Source organism: Lepisma saccharinum, chromosome 9 (assembly GCF_977018435.1).
Source record: "Lepisma saccharinum chromosome 9, izLepSacc3.1, whole genome shotgun sequence".
Classification (NCBI taxonomy): Eukaryota; Metazoa; Arthropoda; class Insecta; order Zygentoma; family Lepismatidae; genus Lepisma; species Lepisma saccharinum.
The window spans coordinates 79,050,066-79,073,177 of NC_139237.1; the positions used below are offsets into that span (position 1 = coordinate 79,050,066).

The 23,112-nt window shown below is 39.7% G+C and overlaps 1 protein-coding gene across 16 annotated transcripts in view; it reads left to right on the forward strand.

Moving 5' to 3' along the window:
- The window catches only part of Rbp (RIMS binding protein), a 390,147-nt gene that overhangs the window by 134,537 nt on the left and 232,498 nt on the right, over positions 1-23,112 (forward strand). For all 16 annotated transcript variants that reach the window (XM_083128480.1, XM_083128484.1, XM_083128482.1 and 13 more), the window contains 2 exons: positions 18,182-18,301; positions 19,484-19,627. In XM_083128480.1, coding sequence (XP_082984606.1) covers positions 18,182-18,301; positions 19,484-19,627 — 264 coding nt within the window. The remainder of the gene's footprint in view (positions 1-18,181; positions 18,302-19,483; positions 19,628-23,112) is intronic.

The window sequence follows — 23,112 nt, forward strand, 5'->3', positions numbered from 1 at the left end:
GGCGATGTGTTCCTTCAAACTAGGCTAGAAAATGGGCCAGAATTTTTCAAATACCTTTGAAAGGAACGCTTTCCAAACCTTTGTAGTTTTGGGCAGAGAATGACATGGATGTTCGACAGCACATACAAGTGTGAAAGTGTTTTTTCTTCAATGAAGTTCATCAAGAATCGCTACAGAAGCCGACTGGCAGATTCTTCACTGCTTCACCTTCTGAGACTTTCAAATACAGAAATTGAAGTGGACATTCCAACTTTAATAAAATAAAGATTTAGGCCTCAATTTTCACATTGAACACTTACTATGAAGGATTCTTATTTGTATGGTGTGTTTTTCATTTCTTTCAATTCATCCATAAGTATTGGGTTTTTGAGAAATAAATTGTAATTATTCAATTTTGATTTGTGATTCCATTGTTTTTATTGCCTCATTTAAGAAATTTAGGTCATGTGAAAGTACTACATTTTCAGTTCAGTACATACAATTTTTGTAATTTTTAATCCCCCCAAAAAAAGAAATGCGGCTACCCAATCAAATGCTGGATATAATTTTGGCCCTCGGACCTTTTGAAGTTGGAAACCACTGGTGTAGAACATGAAATAAGATGTTGACTCTCAAGTAATTTTTCAACCTCTGGCAATTGTATTATGCCAGCAGCACCTTCTTTTAATGAAGCGCTTTTAGTACTATTAGCTTCCTGAGCAGCTGCTTCACTGCTGACATCTCTTTGACCAGCGTTTCAAGACTCAAGGGACGTAAAGGTCGATAATTTCTTGTACAAACTAGAGACTTGCTCTTCTCACGGGTCTTAAGAGCAAACCCACCTACCTTACCTTTACGACAGAACAAATCTTCTCCTGACTCTAAACAGAAAGAAAGACATTATGGAAGAATGTCTAACGAGAGAAACCTTTTTTGTTGCACCGTTGAGAGTGAAAGGAAACAACCACAAGTGTGGGAGGGGCAGAGTTCCCAATTCGTGCCAAGAGACGCGAAAGCCTCTTCCAACAGGTGGGGAGAATTCCTAGGCGATTCCGTAAGAACCTTCACTGGAGCATGTTGCTGTCCTTGGCACTTTTATCATTAACATCAAGACATGAAATTCATAATTCATTAGAGATATTTCATATTGCCTTTCGCTGAGAGGAAAGTACAAAACGTGACTGTACAGACAGACGGAGTTGGAAGAGTCGAGATGAGAAGGAGCCCTGACTCTTTGTATTGGGACTTGATCGTGAACAAGACAGACCTCTGTACAATCGAGAGGAGACCAAGACTTTATGTCCCAGTCTTTGGCAATTTTACCTACACCACTTTAATTTCACTAGCCGAAGTGGTTAGCACAGCGCTCGGCGACACTAGTCATCTAGGTTTCAAATCCCGGTCAGGGCATGGTGTCTTCCTTGAGTGTTCATTAATCAGTTTCACCATATCGCTCATCCTCATCCAAAAAGTGGCAGAAAATCAACACTAAATAACATAAATCAATCAAACAAAGAAGTCAGACAGGCTAATCACGATTGGACCTACAGTTGAAAGTGAGATATGAACCACTAGGCAATGCACCTCTACCGGGTATCGATCCCGGGACCCCTTGATTAATAACCGGCCACGTTTCCGTTACGCCCGGGGAGGCCATGTGCCTTCTTGAGACAGACGACCTCAGTGTCGGAGTGGCTACCACATCGCACTACGACGCCAGGGGTCCTTGGTTCGAATCCTAGCCAGGCAAAGTTATTATTTGTGAGCGTTCCTTCATCAATTTCAACATATGATCACTAGGGGCCTGGACTTTATGTCCTATAAAACTATAAAATATGTATGTAATTATGCCATATAAATTGGAAAATATGTCATGAAAAATTACAAATATATCAGAAAAATGCAGAAATATTCCCAGTAAAGTCAAAAATATGCACAACAGTACTCTCGAATTTCTCCCATACCTGATAGAGTGGAGTAGGGGCTGTAATGTACCGAATGTTATTTTTACTTTTGAATGATTTTTGTGAAAAGTGAAAAAGGCAAAGAAATGAGAACGAAACTTCTTTACTTCCCGTGCAACAATGAGAGAGAACATTTCTCCTCAATATTTTTTGCATGGCTATCAATTGTCGGCGGGATAAAGAAAGTGGGGTATTATTGTTCTGTACTAAGAAAAGACGGCACTTTTCATCCTCCGCAATTTCCATATCCTGCCATCGACAATATGAACTATCCGTTGTGCTAAAGCTACGAAGAAATAAAATATGAAATAACCAATTATGTGCGAGAGAATTACGAAATTATACAGAAATATGTCTTATTACAACAAAATTGAAGAAATATGTTGTAAAAACGCGAAATTGGTGAAATATATCAAAATATGCTTTGTCAGGTTAGTCTATTTCGTGTGATTTTCATCAGATATGTAAAGATCTCACCCAAATATTATATCCGAAGCCAAATGAAAAATATGTTATAACATAAAGTTCCGGGCCCTAACACTCATCTTCACGATTAGCCAAAAGTGGCAGAAACGTGAGGTAAAATAAAACAAATTAATAAATTAAATTGCTACCTGCTTTTGCAATATACACGTACTTATGTTATTCAGTAAATTCAGATCATTTTTGTCTACACAAAACCCAACTCTCTTTAAAGCAAATAGAAATAAGGTTCTGGCGCTACACAAGGGGGCGCCCCGGTTTGGAGTCTCGATCAGCCTATCTGCGCATAAAGCGGACTCAAACTCTCCCCCGAGTCGTTGTCGGTCCTTGGATCCGCCACTGAAATTAAGATATTTCTTTTTTTCCCTTCCTTCCACGACATGGGAATGAATCTAAGAGATTCACATGCAGAGTCGTTGACCCAATCGAGGGAAGTTTTGTCTTAACTTGCCGAAGAAGAAGATTGCAGAGTTTCAAAAACGGTGTCGTCTTTTGTCGATTCACGGTCGGCGTCTCAGCGTGACCCCCCTATTTTGTAGTTAGCCAATCAGTGTGCGGGGATTCACGAACAATTTCATCTTGAAGGCTTTGGTCTAAAGCCCGCATCACACGGAACTGGATTTCCAGTAGGTATGCCCTAGTTGCCGCTGGACTGGCTACCAATTTGCTAGTTTTCGCCTCACACGATACTTATCAGCGTACTTGTCGATGGGCTTTTGTTCCCGTACGAGGGAAGTTGTAATGGCGGCCGCGCGAGATGTAAAGAATGCATCACTTCACATTTTTAAAAGCCGATAACTATTCAATCGAGAGGAAAAACGTTTCGTATAAAACATTATTAGGTAGAAAACAATGGCGCTGCTTAAATACATACTTTACAACGTTTACTGTACACGCATGGAAGAATATTTTAGTTGTTTCAAATGTAAACACCGTGCACTCAGCATAGATGGTGTAACTCAACGCGCCTTTAATGCTGGAGTAACACTCGGAAACCACAGACAAAAGCGCTCCTTTGCACACTCACAGATTATCTTCACATGGCGAAACTTTGCTCTGATTGGCTGTTCCACAGAATCCAGTCGAGGAAAGCAAGTAGTAATTAGAACATGTCCTATTCCTCCAAACCAGTCAAGCAGTCAGCCGGGCGTCCATGATTGCTACCTAGAAAGTTAGTTCAGCGCCAACTAGGGCTATCCTACTAGAAATCCAGTTCCGTGTGATAGGGGCTTTACTCTGCAACCGGATGACGCGCAGAGTTCGATTATCACAAACATCTTTTCTTCTCTTTGTCTTCGCAATGGTACAAATGGCACACACTTTGGAGCCACTGGCCTTTCCTATACTTTGTTTTGGGCCATGTCGACATTGTTATTATTAGGGAACGGAACTTTATGTGCTAAAAAACTCAGAAATATTTATTTTTTATGTGTCATACATGTTGAAAATATGTGATAAAAACAGGAAAATATGTGACAAAAATAAAAACATTTGGTAACAAAAACAAACTATAACATGCATTTTAAACACCTGAAATTAGTTTCTAAATGATTACCTCTTAGCGAGCTATTTTTTGGAAGAGTTGCAGTGGATCACCATAGTTCTTTCCAAATTCTCCATTGTAAATCTGTGACGATTATCTCTAAAAAGCATCTTATATTGTGAGAAAGATGGCTCCACGTCACAAGAAACAATTCTTGCATATTTGAAACACGAAATGTCACTAACGCTGAAGTTTTCCAAAGCTTCCTCTACTTCACCTCCTTCCAAAACACATGCAATTTGGCACAATGTTTGAAAACCTTGGTTTTTCCCCAAAAATTCTGTACATTTAGACATTTAGATCCAGTGAGTTCTTTCAGTTTCGTTTCTACTATACGGACTTCCCCAATGGAAGCTGCCAAAGTGTTCGCGGACGATTCAAGCTTTCATATGGAATTAGAGAGAATGGACAGGTTTGTTGAGATTTATGCCAATTCGACTTTTAAGGAGGGCTCCATCAACAGTTCTTCCAGAATTCTTCTTTGTCGAGATCATTTACAACAGATACAATTTTTTTCAAAGTTCTGGGCATAACATCTGCATCGCGTAACTACAGGTGTAGGGGGAAGGGGAACCTCAGGACATTTTTGTTTAAAAATGTCTATTCTTCTAGGCGACTTGATAAAAACTGTCTTCCCATTTGAAACCAGTTTATCGACATTTTTGGGATAAAGAGCTCTTATCTTTTCACATATTCTATGCAACGCATGCGCCACACATGTAACGTGCACCATTTTGGGGTAGCTAACGGCAAGACCACTGCATGTAAGCTGCAGCATCTGTCAAGAGAAGAACATTGTCAAATTTTATGTCTTCTGGCCACAATAGCTGCATTGCTTCATTAAAAAGCCTTGCTATCGTTACGTGTAGCCAGCCCCAGCTACTTACAGCTATTTTCTCCCGATAGGATCGTAGGCGAGGTGCCAGAAGTCTGCCAGCGAGCGTTTTCAAAGACAAAACAAACCTAGCACTCTCGATATGAAAGAGGTGCGGAGAATAAACATTTTTCCTTGGAAGATTTCGAGGTAGATGAAGTCAACGTGCTATTTTATGTATTTAAAATGAAAATTCACAAAATATGTATTTACATACGGAAAACTGGAAAATATGTGTTTTTATGTAAAATAAAATTTGCTGTGTTGACATATAAGGCTATGATAAGAATTTTGGCAAAAATGAGGGTCTCTATCTTATCGCAGAAAAAACATTTATTTACCTAAAGTTCCTTTCCCTAGTTATTATTGTCATTAACAGACAACCTACTGAAAGACATCTGTTTCGTGGCGTACCTCGTTTAGCTCAGGGTAAACGTCCTTCGAATTTGAAAAATGAAGATCCATCAGCACATTTGCTGGTCAGGAGATTTAATCAGTTGATGTGAATGGAAAGAGAACACACACTCTCTCTCTCTCTCTCTCTGTCTCCCTTATCATCCTTATGTGTTTCTTAAGCTGTTACGTTAGTCACGTGCATAAATTTGTTATAACGATTTGCTGAATTTCTGATTTTTCATCATTTCACTCTTCAGTTGTTCAGTACACTGCAGAAAAATATCCATTAGATTTGTAGAATAGGAAGGAACCTTTGTTTTTCTTGCATTGAAGTTTTTTGTTTCACTATGTGTGGCAAAAAATGTTACCTTTGTCACATTGAATAAACTAATGATTTACAAAATGAGTGAGCATTATATTTGACTTCTTATACGCCTCACACCAAGCACTGTGTTCAACACTTTCTATGGGCTATCTAGGTATCTGTACCTTTCACATTCATACTATGCATATGTCTTAATATACTGATCGGGATCCTTAGTTTGTTACGTTAGTCACTATGGAATGACCCTAATTGTCCTGCACGCCGATAGATGTCCGTCAGAATGCTGCAGTTTAAAACTCACATTGTGAGGTATTACAGGTGTCCTCGTATCGTAACTTTGCGGGGGCAAGGGGTACTTTCCCCCCTCAAAATTTCAGATTTATTAAAATTTATAAATTAATGGTACTTCTGTTAACCTCCTTTGACCTAAGAGCAACGCAATGAGTATTTCTTATGATTTTCGAAAATGTAATAGTTGTGGACGCTACGGAATAGAAAACTTTGATTCTGTCCCCTCCCACAACAAAGTTAGCCCCAAGTTCGATTATGTTTCCTAAAGTTAGATCCATGGATATTCTTGCCCTGTTTCAGTCTTTAATGTGTGTTGCTTATTCAATACAGTTTCAATGCATTAATTACAGCATTATTCTTTCACAATAATAATTTATCAAAATCCGATCGTGACTTTTTGCCTACCCTGTAGATTGTTGACTACGGTTGATTACGCGTTGACTGTCTGTGATGTGTCACTTCTTTTTAATTTTAGAAGTAACCTCCTGACCAGTGCAAATGTGCTGATGGATCTCCAAATGATGGAACAGTGAGCAACGAAGAAACTCAGCACTCCTTGTATGGAATTAAAGAAAGAAACGAATGAAATGCCAAATGGGAAGACGAAAGCGATAGCGAAAGTTGGAACGAATGGAGTAAACGGTCGAAATCTTTGTCTAATTGGTCCTGGCGCCAAAGAGAACAGGAACAGACCATCAGAATGACATAGCAGCTCTTGCAAGAACGATGAGGCTGCCACAGAAAATATACTCTGTTCTTATGGGGATGGAAGGATGGGATCCATCAAATTTCCCCATTGATTCGGAAGACTACGTATTTCGTGCTTTGAGTCTTAGCAAATAACTTCTCGGAACTCAACCTACAGTTCAAAGTCGGATCTGAACCACTATGTACGTACCTCCACCGGGTATCGAACCCTGGACCCCTTGATTACAAGATAACGACGTTATCGGGGAGACACCCAGTGTTCGAATTGAAGAAAATCCACAGGGGGAAAACTTCACAACTATTGATCAGTGGTGGAACTAGGGGGACGTGATGAGGCCCCGGCATTATGGCCTCTTAATGCTAAGCCTTAACAATTGTTTACAAAGATAAATTAAACTGTCCTTGCGTCGCCCTCCCCCCCTCAGTTTTTGTCACCCAATCGCCGCCTGATTTCAATGTACGTATAAAGGATGTGTTGCAGGCTCATTTTAGTAAATTTTTGTCACAGAAAAATCGTCCCTGTAGGTAGAGTTGAAAATTATTCGAAAAAAGGCTCTTTTTTTGGGGGGGGGGCATTTTCCGCGGCTTTTTTGTTGGGCTTCTTTCGTACCTCAAGACTCACAACCCAAACTGCAAGTGAAATACTGTATGTAGGTTAGGCGAAGTTAACAAAAAACTAAAATATTCATTTTTTTATTTTTGTTTTTTTAGAAAAAAATCATACATTTTTGCAACTCTGCCATTCACAGTGATAAATAACAATGATCGTGCTGTTTCATCCTTCGTTCGATTTCGTTGTTCGGTAAGAGTCACGCTCATTTTACTGTAACCTCTTTCACACTCGGTCGTTGATATTGAAATGGGTCTGTAGTTTGCAGAAAGTTCACTCAGTAAAGCACTTATTGAGCTCGTCTTCATGTTTTTGCATTCGTTGCGAACTGAACAGTCCATTTTTATTTTAACCATACCACTCAACAAAGTAATTTCTTAGTCATCATACATTGTTTCATTTTTGGTCCCTTATGGTTGAAAACTGATAAAACATGCTTCTTCGAATATCCCACGATCATCAAATCTGGAATTAATGTGTATCAGTAAGTTACCTGAAGAAAATGCTTCCGAAAATATGATTACTTTTTCTCATCGGCTTCAGATATTTTAGTTAGTGGTACACTCAAAATGCTTTCTTTGGAGAAAAGTAAAATTCTACATCTTTACGCTTTCTCCAGGGTGCTCTTTCATTGAAGTTAGTGATTCTATTGCCACAGCCAGTTTCTGATGTGCAGTAATTACACTGGCACTTCTCTGTAGAAGCAATGCAAACTGTTTAAGAAAATAATAAACATGGGTAAGACAAAATACAAATAACTAAGTTGGTACCTTCTTCAGTATTGCTTTGCACTTTCTTTTCAACTGGTAGCTGCACTGAGCTCACGAATCGAAAGTAAATGTACAAGATAATTATTTATTACTGCTCACACAGCTTGATTTGTTGTTGCAATGACTGTATCTTTTTTTCACAATATCTTGAACAGCAAGCTCGAATTTATGGCTCAAACAGTGAATGACTGTCATGCCATTCCTCAAAATAATGGAAGAGAATACACATTCAGCTTTCTCTGGTATCTCCTAATTTTTACACGTCTTCGAGGAAATTTTTGCCTCTCCCTATATCCGGCTCTGATCGTGATTATGGGAATGTTTAAGGATGATCCTGAATTATGTGGACAAAGAACAGAAGATCGGATACGAGGCACTCGTGTACCACGTACCAAGTTCAACAGCAAACAGGTCGGCTCTTGGTTTGTGGTTAAGACAAACTTCCTTGGGCTGAATTAAGGAGAAAGGCAACAATGACCGAGGAAGGTAGTTCTGTGGGAAGCGATCATTGAGATTCTTTTATCTGATTGGATGAATCGTTTACCTCCTTGCATTCGTTTTGAGGCAAGTTGGCGAAGCGTTCAGCTGTGTACTTGGATTGATATGTTGTTTTAAGTCCACTTTATGCACAGTAAGGCTAATCGGGACTGGACCTACAGTTTAAAGTGGGATCCGAACCACTTGTGCCTCCACCGGCTATCGAACCCGGGACCCCTTGATTACAAGGCGACGACGCTACCACAGCGCCATCGTTGAGGCACTCTGTATACTTGGAGTAGGGGCGGACAGAATGCCGAGTTTCTGGGGAAGGGCGAGCCGGTGGAGGTCGGAATAGTCTTCTAATTGTTAACCCATTTAATTACCACAGTTAATAACAAAGTTGATTGATTGATTGAATTGTTGTTTTAAGTCCACTTTTATGCACAGAGAGGCTAATCGGGACTGGACCTACAGTTTAAAGTGGGTTCCGAACCACTATGTGCCTCCGCCGTGTATCGAACACGGGACCCCTTGATTGCAAGGCGACTATGCTAACACCGCGCCATCGGGGAGGCCAATAAAAAAGTTGAAGTTGTTTTTCATTGAACATAAAGGAAGATTTGTCATATATAGCTATCGTGTCTCACAAAAAGAAATGTGGCTACAAGTTGAGCATAACATTTCAAATCCTTAACATAAAACTTTGCCGTACATCTACAGATCTAATCTTCTCTTCTTGTATTCTGTAACCTCTGATGTCTCAAACCTGGTTCATATCCGTGGTCTAAGAGCGGCTCATAGGACGAAAAAAAAAACCGTGGCGGAGTAGTAAAATATCGCGCTACGACGCCAGGGGTCCCGGGTTCGAATCTTGGCCTGGGCATGGATGTTTGTGAGTGTCCATCCATCAATATCATCATGTCATCACTCAGTGCGAGAAAACTATATGAATGAAATGCATCTTCTTTCAGACATTATATTTTTTTTAGATTAACATAATTTGAAAAATAATATTTGAAGAATCATATTTGGCCTAACCAAATATATTTATTTCTTTCTTTTTTTAATTTCTTTACTACATAAAGGATGTTTAAGAGGTGATGAACTGATGATGATTCGAATTGAGAATGGGCAGTAACAACGTAGTCGAAAGAAGGTGAAGTTGCAAAAAAAAAGCCGTTAAGACCTAAAAATAGGCTAAAAAAGGACCAATAAGCCAAAAAACGCCGAAAGAGGCAAAAAAGGACACATAAAACCCACCCTTTTTCTGGCCTACAATGACCCGAAATGAACATATATTATGTTGGCACCTCGTCTTCGGACACTAGGAAAGAAAAGGATTTTTCTTCAACTTCTGAGCCCTATTAATAACCTTCACAGTCGTCAGCTAGTAAGAAGTGTTGCCATCTACCATGACTAAAATTTCTAGATCCAAGCTCGGAAGAAACGCAACTCATTAAACCGTCGCTGACGAACTGTAGCATTTTTCTACTATTTTACTTTCAAAACGAACTGCAACTCGGGCGAAACGCTATACTGAACCAAGTTGTCGGGTCATAAAAATTATGAGAATACTGCGTTTAGAAGTACCGCCGCGAAAACAGCCAGCGCGGAGAATGGCTTTATGGCAGTCACCCGCTGCTGTCGTCTTTACCTACGAAGGATACAGTCAAACAGCCAATTGGGCTTACCACTGACCCCCTGTTTGTGCTACAAGCGACAACCTTAGAAACCCCTCCTTCCCGAAGCACCCAGCAGGGAAACAGGATATTGCCAAAATATCCGATGGGGCCCGGTTCTTACGGTGGCCGACGTATAGTTTGAAAATCAAGGTGGATTGGATTTAAATCGCGAGTTAAATCAAGATTTTTTAAAAAATCACTGATTTAAATCACTTTAAAGAAATAATTTATAGAATAATGTACATAAGGATTTTGTACGTATCAAAATCACTTTTGGTGAAAGTACATTAATCTCGTAATAATTTAATAGTGTTTATTAGGCTCTAAGGAAGCAAACAAAATATATGCACGGATGGGGTGAGGCTCATACGAAATTAAATTAAATGTAATGTGTAAACTGTAAACACACTTAAATTTCTCTTTTATCTTGATTTAAAATTCAATATTTTTTCTGGGCAAAAATAGCAAACATTTTGTGTAGAATAATATACAAGATACCAATCATGTTAAATCGTAGTGGCATTATCGTTAAACTGTAAATAAACATGACTATCACTGCAAACTATCATTTTAAAAAAATACCAAAATTCAGCTACAAAGATTATAAAAAATATTTTAGTTACAATTATATAGTACATTCATCTAATGTTTTATTTTCACTGGAAGAAAAGTTACTGAAATTATTATAGTTTCATTAACACACTCAAAAAGCATTTCCATAGTAGGTTCATAACTCGTATACAGTATCTGAAACAAAAAAAAATGTATATTTACATTCATTTTTATTTGCTTTAATCAAACTGTTCTTCACAGGGCCGTTTTTCAGAAAATGACTTTCTATAAAGAAGAACATGCATATATATGTATGGTGCTAAAAAACATAGAACCAATTTTAAGCATGCTTTTAAAAGAAATTAAAAAACGAACCCTTCAGTACTACATCTAAAAAAAAATACATAAATGGTATTTAGGGGTCCTGAGGACCCTAAATATAAAAATGCAGCTATGATGTATATGGCCACTGCTTTAATTTTTTTTCAATCATATGTTTATAAAACTGAATAAATTTGCAAAAAGATGAATCCTGATAATTTTCAATATACTGTGCTGTGGACAAACATTTTGAGCACAACTTGCACACTGGACACTTCCACAAAAGAGTTACATAAACAGTACTTTGGGGTCCTTACTCAACAGTGTGAACAAGACTGGCTTTCCTGCACAACTAATAGCTTTTCTGAACTCTTCACCAGATGTCAGGAAACTACAGAGATGGGCACTGTGCAGAGCAAAGCCATCTGGTGGCAGTCACAATAAACATATCAGCCGGGGTCCTCAGGACCCCAAAGTAGCACTGCAAATCATTGTTTTTATACACCCTGATGAAAATCAAAGACATCTCGAATTTTCCTGCGAAAGTAAACCCGATTTCGCGGTGGAAGTGAAAAGTGGAACGTGCTCCTACGGGATCCAGCGTGCGAGCTGCTTCCATGCCCAGATGAGGCTGCATCTTTCTCTTTTAGAGATCTCTTGTTTCATGTTTCCTCAGGATGGACGTGACTGACATTTGTGCACATCAGTTACACGTGGTCGGCCAAGCGCAGCAACCCTCCTTTCCTAAAGCCTCAATTTGCATGTCGGTTGTACACTGCCTTAGAAAGTACATCATGTGTGGAGCGCATGTAGACGAATGTCCTGTTGCACAAGTCGCGACCAGTACAGACCTGCACAAGACTTCCTGTAACGAAGGAACGAAGCGGAAAATGTTGGGTATAACTCATCGCACGTAAGTCAATCACCTTCTTGGTGAAGCACCGCATATCATCTTCTGACGCAAGCGCGGGATGCTTTCGTGCAGAGGCGTCTCGTGGACGCATGCTGCGCATGTGTCAATGGACATTTCCACTCAATTTTTTTTACAACAATTTTAAAAACTACACCCTGGAAAAATGACCCCTGCAAGTTCTCGCGTTTCTCTGCGTGCAGTTTAAGGCAGAAACGAGACTTCCAAAGTTGCGAGGCTAGCGTTGCGCTGAAAACACGCCGCCGCCATGTTACTACGTCACTCCTTAGGGAGAGCTCGCTTGTCGTCTGCTTCGAGCATCCAGTTCCGGATGGGTAGCCCACGGTGAGCGAACACGTGCAGCAGTTTCACAAATCTGTACCGATTTAAATAATGGAAGAAGGAGCGATAGGAGAAAGGAAAGCTGTGCTTTGTAATGATCATTCTTCTATGAAATATCCCTGCTGCTCACGTGCAAAATAAATGAAAGGGTTCAGCTGCTTGTGTGTTCTCAGGTCATGCGAAAAATATTGCTTATAAAATTGGTTGCTGACCAGACACTCAAAAATATTTTTTAAACTTAAATTTATCGATATTTACCGTAACCTATGTAGTGCAAAATATGAATTTTCACATTCTTCAGTTTATTTATAAAGCCTATTTAACTTTCTTTTCCATAATGCAATTTCAGTTTGTGTTCCATTTCTGTTGCGCAAATTATGATCAAATATTTTTGTGCAGATAAGAGAAAATACACTGAGAAGATTACATTAGTTGCACAGCACATATCTATACTTAGTTTATGTATAATTATTACAAGGAAATAATGTGTATAACCATGGGCGTATATAAAGGGCATACTAAAATTACCAGTTTCCTTATTCTATCCGCTTGTTCATAAAAAATTCCTTCGGACTTATTTCATTCTCTTAAATTAGAGACGTATAGGACGGGATATGGATGGGAAGGAAATTTCGTAATTCCACACACCAGATGGGACTGCAGACCAATATCTGCAATTTCCTGATAGTTTCGGAATTTCTGCGATAAGAAACTACATTGAGACTGTCAAATCAGTTATTTTCTCCCCCTCGAATCATATTAAAGAAATTTGGTTCTTAAAAAAACGTAGTGACACAAGATGAACAGAAAAGTATCAATACTAATAAGTAGTGTGACTACATACACTGAAATGAAATACATATACTGAAATGGTACGATATAATTATTTTGAATTTTGTACTGCGAAAAAAGCCGCCTCATCTCGTTAACCCGTACGCATTAATTGGTTGGTTCACAACTTCACCACTAAGGATCCTATCGAGACGAGACATGGCAGCCTTGGTCTCGTTCTCGTTGAGAGTAGTAAATGTCTGTCTCGTGTTTATTTGTAAATGTCTCATTGACAGTCTCGTCTCAATTTATAAACATCCGTCTCGGGTTTTGGAGGGCAATTCTCGTTCTCGTCTCAAGTCTAGAAAAATATAGAATCAACAACGTATGCAAAGGCTTATCATTATAAATACAAAAAAAAAAACTTTCTTAATATTTTTTTTGTTCCTCGTTTCGACGGTACAGCCCTCAAAAACTAAATATTATTCTGTTTATATATGCAAACCAAACTGCAGGTTCAGAATTACCAGGAATGAACTGGCGTTGTAATTATTATACACAAAATTCATGATTTATCTGAGGAAGTCGCGTCGCACGTTCCAGGTTTAACTCGACCTGGGCATGACTGTTTCCTTGTGAGTGACATTTCATTGAACTGGAAATTGTTACATGGGAGGATGTGTGCTCGAGACTTTGGGGACAGTTAGGGGGATGCTTCTATTGTTAATGTTAGTGTTGTTCACGAGACGAGGCATGTTCCGTCTCGTCTCATAAAAGGAGATGGGACAAGTGAATGATTTCGAAATGAGATGGGACAGAAGAAAAAGTTCCTATCTTATCGTGGCTGGTTGGGTAATACTTAGATTGTGCAGTTGGTGGTAGTGTGTGTGTGTGGGGGGGGGGGGGTGTACTCCTGCACCCCGACTTCAAATACTGCTTGTAGTTATTAATCTTCATTGTAGCGATTGGCCAAAAGTGGGAAGAAATGTGATGTTAAGAGATGATACATAATAAATTAACCATGCGTTCTCATCGTTGCGGTTAAACAAAGTGAACGGAAAAGCGACGTAAAAGTAGGCTAAATACAAAAATTTGCGATATATATTAACTGATGAAAACTGTCATTTACTGTAGGAAATTTAAAAACTTACCGTACCTTTTTATACTGTATCACCTCTTATATTGCAGAAATTGGCGTGTAAACCAGTGTGTTCTAAAAGTATTATCTTAAAATTTGTGAAGAAAATATTATGACGAAAATAATTGTAATTCCAGAAAAGGCATTCCTATAACATTAAGTTCTTGCCAGTCAGAACTAACCTATGTATTCGCAATGAACAAGGCTGTTCACGTGTTCAACCATTGACTGTTACAAGGTTTGCTTTGTCACCCTAATGGGAAAACCCTCCACCGAGTGGCTGAATTATAGTAAATAATTACTACTATACTGCTAGGGCATAATTCATCTCCAAGAAATGGAGCACAGATTTTTGCACTGGAAGTTGTAAGATACTCGTTTTACACAGTAACAAGTGACTTTGCTGTAGCTTCCTCGGGTCATGCTAATTTGACGGGACGAGCAGAAGCCCCGCCTGCACGCATTTCTAAGTGATGACGTCAGAGGACCTCTTGTCCGTGGAGAGGACGTTTTCAAATCCGTGACGTAGGAGGTGAATTTCAGCGGTGTTTGAAGGCGTGTTTCTCGAGAACCGAAACAAATATCGCCGAGATATTTTGCACATCTCATGTTTGTGTCATTATCTGTAAAATGAATGGATTTAAAACGTTTTTCATGTCAAAGTGGAAATGTCCCTTGCTCTGCGACGACATTCATGAGCGTTTCTACATTCTAATTTCTTCATATAGGAGAAGTATTTATTTTACACGAGAGCGCTGAACAAAGCTTATATTACATTTCTTGGATCTCAAGTGACGCATCCATCAATTGTGGGAAAATAATTATTACTTTCTTTCACTTCAGATCCAAGAAATGTAATATAAGCTTAGTTGAGCGCTCTCGTTTAAAATAAATACTTCTCCTATATGAAGAAATTCGATTCTAGAAATGCTCATGAATGTCGTGGCAGAGCAAGCTGCCCTTTTCCCCACAATTGACGCATGCGCAGCATGCACCGCATGCGTACACGAGACGCCTCTGCTATCGTGGATAGGTTAGACTTGTTACGTTTAAATGTCTTAGCATAAATACACTATAGCCCCGCCTAGTTCGCTGCAGTTCTTTTTTACTCTCTCTCTCTGCACTACACTGTTTGTTCGTAACAACGAAAGCATTTAGCCTGACGTCAGAATTCAGAAGACGAAACACGGCGCTTGGCCGGGAAGGTGTCTGGCATAAGTGCGATAAATGAGACCCGAAAATGTTAGGCAGCACAGGCGTACGCAGACCCTCTGATTTGGAAGAGCAAGAACCTTGATGAAAGTTCAATCGGGTGAAAGAAAAACCTCTTTGCATCTCACTGTTTTACTGTATTGTATTGATGAGTACGAAACAAGGGCGCATATAGCATGTGTCCGGACCCGTTTAAGCGTAATTATATCTCGTATGTACGTACACCCAACGGCGAAAGAAACAGTAGGCGAATTGTACACCACCATTTTCATTCGGTCTGTATTACACAGTGTGATGACAATGAACTGAAATTTTTGGTTTGGTTTGAGTTGGTGTTTTAAGTCCACTTTATGCACTGTAAGGCTAATCGGGACTGGACCTACGGTTTAAAGTGGGATCCGAACGACTGTGACATGTGCTTCCACCGGGTATCGAACCCGGGACCCCTTGATTACAAGGCGGCGACGCTACCACTGCACCATCGGGGAGGCCCATGAACTGAAATAATGACGTCAATAAGCAGAGAGCAATGCCTGCTTCGAACCAACATAGTTTCATTCCTTAAAACAACACAGGATGTAGAATAAAAAAGTAATGAGAATAGTGGTGGACAATTTGCCTACCATTATCTTTGCCGTTGGCTGTACGTATATACAATACAATATACAGGGTATTTCCGGGCTGATGATACAAAATTTCACGGATGATGGATGTATCAATTTGAGATGAGCAACCCTGGTCCGGAAACGACTTAGTCGAAAGTTATAAGCGAAAATCGGTGTATGAAGATGTAATACTTTTATTACAAGTTTCACAAGCTGTTCCGTGGCCATCTCGGTCACCTGATCTGACCCCACTTGATTTCTTCTTGTGGGGTCATGTGAAAAGTCTCGTGTACGAAACACCTGTCGAGACTGAAGAGGATCTGGCAAGAATTCTCGCTGCCTGTGACATTGTTCGAACAACCCCGGGGTTGCTCCAACAGGTACGCCAGAACTTTGTGCAACGATGTCATGCCTGCAGCGAAGCTGGGGGACGCCACTTTGAACAACTGTCCTCGTCACGATTAGTCAACAAAAGTGGGAGAAAAGCGAAATCAAATAATCCGAATCAATCAAGCAAGCATCTGCTAAAAATACAATGAAGAAATATGGGCAATTTGTCTACCGTTATCTTTGCACTTCATTATGCACTACACTACACTCTATCTTGGAATCTGCGGAGCAAAACAACGCATAACGGTAGAGAAAGGGAGAAAGCGAGTGGGTGGAGCAAAACAGTGCGCGCTGTTGCAAAAGGCTGGTAGCTGCAGCCGCGTTCTCCTCCCCACGCACCCATTTCCCCTCATGCGGTCATTTGACGAGCCACCTCGAGTCACTACTTACGCAGAGGCTTGCTTTGTTCACTTCCTCCAGACGGTCCCGGGACAGAGCGTGAACATATATAGACATTTATTTCGGAACAACCCTCGTATAAACAGAAGCTGACTTGAATTTGCAAACACGATACTCCTGTGACTCAGAATCATCTTTCCGTGACGAATGCTGGCCAGAAACTTCCTGTGCAATAAATGAGGAGTAAAAAACCTATATTTTACTATGGTCCTGCATCAAAAGAAACAATAGAAGAATCCATTTTGTCACGGCTCACTTAAGCGTGGCAGTCCAATAAGGAGAGACCCATAAATGGCTTCCCTTCTGCTTCCTTACCAACCAGTTATTGTCGTGTGCAGGTGTTACATAAAACTTTTCCTTCCTATCGCAATCCAAAAGTCGTTTCGCTTTAATTGCACTGCGTTGCTGTCCACTACAACGACACGTGAAGCCGTTCTCGTTCGTGCTTCGCTGCAGATGCATTCTGGGAACGCTGTAATGGCGCTGTTGTGACAGAATTTATTCCTGCTCGCCGCGTCTTCATTAACGTCTGTCCTCGTGTCCCATTGAAGTACTGCCGTATCATTATAGTTTATCTTACCCAGAAAGACAATCACAGCATTTGTAAGGAATGATGCGTATATACGAGGGTAGTTCGAAAAGTCTATCCACTCTCAAGATGGCTGTTCGGTCAGTTAAGCCTATTCGGCACTTAAGCTCTTATGTGCCGTTGTGGAAAGGATTCACACGTACTCTTAGACCATTTTAGGGGCCATATTCGATCCTAATTTTGTTTTCAATTGAAACACTTATAATAAATGTATTTTTAGAATGGTATTAAGATAATACTGACACCATATATACACTGCCATTTAGTGAATTGACAGAACAGAATACTACATAAGTCTCAATACGGGATATTTCACAACTACTGCTGGCCCGTGGTTAGGTCTGACCCTACCATGGCAGTTAAGGGTTAATGTCATTGAATAGTCACGAAATTGTATTTTCTTTCTTACAAAACATTTACATCAGTTAGAATAACAAAAAAACCTTAATGCCTTGCCAGTAACGGATTAACGACTTTATATGTATTCATTTTCTCAATTTCGGTTATTTTACGTCGCTTTTCTGGTTAATCGCGACGATGAGAAGGTATGATGAACTGATAAAATGGATGATGGGACTAACAAATGACTACCCAGGGATCGAACCTGAGTCCTCTGGCCTCACAACTAATTACGCTGACTCTCCCCAATGCAATCGGGTAATTGAAGATATAATATTAATTTTATGTTGCTTTAAGACGCCCAAAGTTGGGATGCGAGCAATGTAATTTTAAAGGAATGTATTATAATTTAAAACTTTTTCTTCTCATCTTAACTGAGTGTAACATAAATAAATGTTACTATTAAATAACAATATACTAACTGCTTATTCTCTTGATTTCCTTGCAGTGGAAGAACTCCGTGTCAGCTCGCGAGCGAGGTCTGCTCGTCAGAGCCAATTCCCTTTCGACCCAAGTTGAGAAGCTTCAACGGCGCTGTCGAGAGCTCTCGACGGAAAACGACACTCTGGTGAGTTTCTTTGTAGTTTGTTTTTTCACCCACTCTTACCCCCACCCTCAACCACCCTCACACTCATTCACCCTCACCTTCACTTTCACCCACCGTCACCTTCACTTTCATCCACCGTCACCTTCACCGTCACCTTCACCTTCACCCACACTCACCTTCACAGTTACTATCATGGAATTTCATTTTTTTTTAGCTGTAGCCCATGTGTATGTACTGGTGCCTGACTCTAGCAGCATTTTTACGCAGAAATTGTTGCCATTTGGCTCATACAAGGCCTTGGATGTTAGGAGAACAAACTCAGTGTTGCCAGATGAAGGGAAATTTGATTCGGCTCAGGGAAATTCAGATAAAATTTTAGGTGAAAAGTGTAAAAGAGACATTTGATAAAAGTATCAATATTGCAGAGAAGTTTTGAGATTGACCCATAAAATCAAGTTCTTTTGAAGTCTGAAACAGATTTTTACGTTTCTTGCGTGGGTAATTTATTCCCTCATAATGGACTTTAAATTGATATCAATGCCAATTTTTATCCCCCTCTTAATTTCACAATTTCTTCAACCAATCCTAGTTTTTTTGTAAATAGACATTGCAACAGACCTTTAATTGAAATACATTTGCAATTGTATATTGTTAATTTCTTTTTTGTATAATCATGTGTTATCTGTAAAGAACGAAGAAAACACTCACACAGTTTATTGAAATATTGATGTTCTTTCGTCTTGTCACCGGTTTCTATGGTGATTTTGAATAAAAGGATGGAAAATGCAAGTGTTGTCACGAAAAAAGGAAATTTGTTGTGGTAGCACTGGATTCCGGTTCGATTCCCGGATTGGGTGATTTAACGTTGGGAATTTTTCCAGCAATATCTTTTGCGGTTCTGGGGTTCGCCTAGCCTTTCATGAAATTGGTACCCGAGGGCAACTCTGAGTGTAGAGGCGGCCGGAGCGTGGTGCTGATCACATAATTACAAATGGCCTTATCTCGACATCCTTCCATGTGCCTTCACGGTTTGCTGCAATGTGCGGGATGTTGTTTTATCTATGCTTTACTTATGTTATTTCAATGTTTATATTTTGAAAATGCCACTAACCCCATCTATGTAATCGTTGAAGACTTACTAGTTCGTGTTATGGTAAGAAAGGCTAATTTGCTGCATTATCTTCTTTAATTTTCAAATTTCAGAAATGCAAAATGGAACTGGACAGAGAGAGGCCGCAGAAGGAAAGCAACAACAAGGAGAAAGAGCGGCAAAAGTTCAGAAAAAGGAACCAAGAACTGCAAAAGAACACGAAGCAGCTGGAAGAAAAGGTGAAGATCCTCGAACAGGTAAGGTCTTATCCAAAGACGATGGGTTATTATCGAATACTCCATGAACTTGTCTCTCACGACTTTTTCTGTTCTCTTTTCTTTCTTTCTGTAGCTCTTCCACTGTCTCACGCTCTTTCTTTCTTTCTCCCTGTTTTTCTTTTGTTTCTCTCCTTTCTTGCTTATTTGTTCATCTCTCTTTGTCATTTCTCTTTTTCCTTCCATTTCTGCCACTGTCCCGCTCCTATATCACATTTCCTTTCTATCTCCCTTTCTTTGTACCTTTATTTCTACTCTTTTTCTTTTCTCTCTCTGCTTGCCTTTTGTTTATTTTTCTCTTTTCTTTCTTTCTACACCTCTGCTTCTCTCGCTCCTATGTTGCCTTTTCTCCCTTCTTTCTGTGTCTTTTTATTTTTCCTTCTTTGTTTCTATTCTTTTTCCTTACTCTCTCTCTCTCATACACACACACACTTTTTTCTCTTCTCTTTTCTTTGCTCTGTCAATTTGAATTTCGTTCCATTTATTTCTAATTCTCTATCGTTCCTTTCATGTCTCATTTTCTCTTTTGTTTAAACAACTTCTTTCTGTTGACGATACCTAAACATAACATCACTACATGTTCACTTCAAGACACAATTCTTCGACGTTTAAGCCCCTTGCAAAATTTCCTACCGGCGCCCATGATTGTTAGTAACTTTTCTATTGACGTGAGAGTGTGAATGAAAGTTTCCTGTGAGGTTACATGCGAAATAATTATTGCTGCCAATATTCTAATCTGGTAGTTCTTTTCATAATGGAAGCTCTCCACAGTGTTCGATAAAGAAGTTGATCCTTGCGTGACGTAACTGCCCCACCTGCTCGCCACATCCTGTCTCTTTCAGCTGACCCTCGGTAGCTGTGATGCATGAAAAGAAAGAGGAAAGGGCATTCTTCCTTTTGCTTAACAGGTGTACATTTTAGCTTGGTTTAAGGATATATTACGTATTAAAGGTTCCGTCAGACAAGCACAAGGGAATCAAATGCAATGTATATGTATCCAAGGCAGGAACAGAATTTAATAATATGTATTTCTCTTGGTCTTGCTTGCGAAATGTATGAATATAACTTCTCTTTTCGACACCTCACTAATTTTTCTCCATGGTTATTCTCCGTCCACTGTAGAAGAAAATAATGCAAACGAAAGCACGTGACTTCTGAATTGATTTTTGTTATTTAACGTCGCCTATCTTACACTTTCGGCTGATCGCGACGATGAGTGATGATGGAATTCATCGAGGGACACTCACAGAGAACATACATGCCCAGACCGGGATTCGAACCCGGGATCCTCTGTGTCTTAGCACGCTGTGCTAACCACTCCACTCCTATGTCTATCTCTGGTCGTAGCTATAATAAAATATAAAGGGGGTAAAAAGGAGTGACTTTCCCGTAAACACTCAAATGTCAATCTCTCATCCCTGAACTGCATTATTGCAGACAAACTAGTCTCTGTAGTCGTCACTCAGAGCCAGTATAATCTGCGGGGCTTGCGTCCTGTCCATGCGTGTTTTTGAATGTCCTTTCACCAAATTCTTTCATCTCCGCGATTAGCCAAAAGTGGCAGAAAAGCGAAATTAAACAGGGTGTTCGTACAACAAGTACAGAACAGGTCAAGATGTCAAGAAATTGTATTTGGGGGTCAAGAATTTAGGCTCTCACAAGGACTGATTTAGTTTATTTTACTTTACTTTTCTGCCCCTTTGGCTAATCGCGAAGATGAGGATGAATGGTGGTAAGATAAGATGGATGTAGGTACTATCATAAATATATAGAGACGACAACAAGAACCCAACATAAGAATATACTCGCGGTGAGTCCAGACGCTAGAGCCTCGCAAGTCTAATTCTCTTATTAAACACAGCTGGCTTTTTGGTAGGGGTTTTTTCAATAAATAAATATTTATTTTCTTTATTGCTAATTTCAAACTTTACTTAAGTAGGGGTCGAATAAATAACGGTTAAGAAAAACTGAAAAAGTAAACAAGAAGTCAAGAATTTTGGATTTGTTATTTTGGTAGACACCCTGAAAAATAAAACCAATGAATCAATCATAATACAATAGAACCCCCATTTTTTCATTTTACATTATTGTGCATTCAATATTTGTGGTCTCAACATAGCAAAATGTAAAAATTGTGCTCGATTTTACACTTTCTTGCATTGGTCATTTTGATGCAAAAGTTTCCTTTATATCAATCTTAAAACCAGGGTACGAAATCCTGGGGGGAGGGGGGATTTCCCCGCACCAACAATCTTGGCCTCAAAAATCCCCTGCACCAAAAATTTCCTGGGGGGGAAAGTTTTTGTTATAACAAACAAAAGTACGCAATTACTTTTAATTTCAAATATACTTTATTAAGAATAATATCGAAAACCCACACAAATTAGTGTAGTTGTGAGTATTGAATGCAGTCGTTCTCAAGATATCATTAACAAATCTACATCAATACGCACAATAAAGGTAAAACAAAAATGCAAGACAAAAAATAACTATGAAATCATAAAGCACAAACTAAATAAAAAGTTACACATAATAAAACCACTTGAACTATTTCATAATAATTTATTAACATCTTTCACCGGTTAGTAAAGGAATTAAATAGCTGCTTTACAATATCTGATATGTATAAAAGTAACAAATTAGTTTCCTTTATGTAATTATTAATACGTAGTAGTAATAATAATAATAATAATAATATATTTTTAATTGAGTAATTTATTTTTACTTTTAATAACATTACAAATACACTGGCTGACAAAAAAAGTGAAGCACCCAGAAGGAGTGGTCGAAGATTACCCCATTTCGGTATACCTGCATACCATTGATGTGTGAGTAAATGATTGGATGTACAAGGATCTGTAATGTGTAGAACGCCCACCAGAGGGCATTTGTGACGTCACCTCCTGTTGCTGATAAGGTAGGACCAGTCACCTACTGTGAGTCAGACAGTGCAGCACGAAGCTCAGAGAGGAAAACGAAGCACCGGCGATACCTCGCAGACGCGTTAGACAGCCAATCCAGCAATTGACAGCATTTGACAGAGGCCGCATTGTGGGACAGCATGATGCGGGTTGGACGTATCGGGCAATTGCCAGGCATGTGGGCCATTCAGATGTCACAGTGGCCCGATGTTGGAATCAATGGGTACATGAGGGCACCCATGCACGTCGTGCAGGTTCAGGTCGACCAAGAAACACCACCCCGAGGGAGGACCGTCGTATGGCGCTCCAAGCAGTGCGGGATCCCACAACTTCGGCACCCGTCATCCGAGAACATGTACTGGACACTCTACAACATCCTGTGAGTTCCCGCACAGTGTCTCGACGACTCGCATCCGCCGGATTCGGGTCCTACCGCCCCATGCGCCGGTTGCCGTTGACACCACAACACCGACGCCTGCGGTTGGTGTGGTGCCGTGCTCGGGAGGCATGGACAGAGGACGAATGGCGTCGCATCATGTTCAGTGA